This window comes from Penaeus monodon, chromosome 20, assembly GCF_015228065.2.
Source record: "Penaeus monodon isolate SGIC_2016 chromosome 20, NSTDA_Pmon_1, whole genome shotgun sequence".
NCBI lineage: Eukaryota > Metazoa > Arthropoda > Malacostraca > Decapoda > Penaeidae > Penaeus > Penaeus monodon.
Genome location: NC_051405.1, coordinates 30,843,410 through 30,843,611, shown reverse-complemented (window position 1 = coordinate 30,843,611; position 202 = coordinate 30,843,410). Strand labels below are relative to the sequence as shown.

The window sequence follows — 202 nt, the reverse complement described above, 5'->3', positions numbered from 1 at the left end:
AGCATTAACTTTAGTGGTGATAGCGAGTTTTTGTGCTGCTCCAGTGACAAGGGAACAATCCACATCTTTGCACTCAAGGACACAAAACTGAACCGCCGCTCAACGTAAGCCTTTGGCCCAGTTGCTTGGACATTTATCTTTATAAACTCCTGTATTAGAGGATACATTTTTTTCTTCCCCTCAGCAAGTACTCTCATTAATC

At 42.1% G+C, this 202-nt stretch overlaps 1 protein-coding gene across 1 annotated transcript in view; it reads left to right on the top strand.

The window, feature by feature from the left end:
- The window catches only part of LOC119585765 (WD repeat domain phosphoinositide-interacting protein 4-like), a 10,415-nt gene that overhangs the window by 9,467 nt on the left and 746 nt on the right, over positions 1 to 202 (top strand). Inside the window, exon 7 of the mRNA XM_037934476.1 lies at positions 3 to 104. Coding sequence (XP_037790404.1) covers positions 3 to 104 — 102 coding nt within the window. The remainder of the gene's footprint in view (positions 1 to 2; positions 105 to 202) is intronic.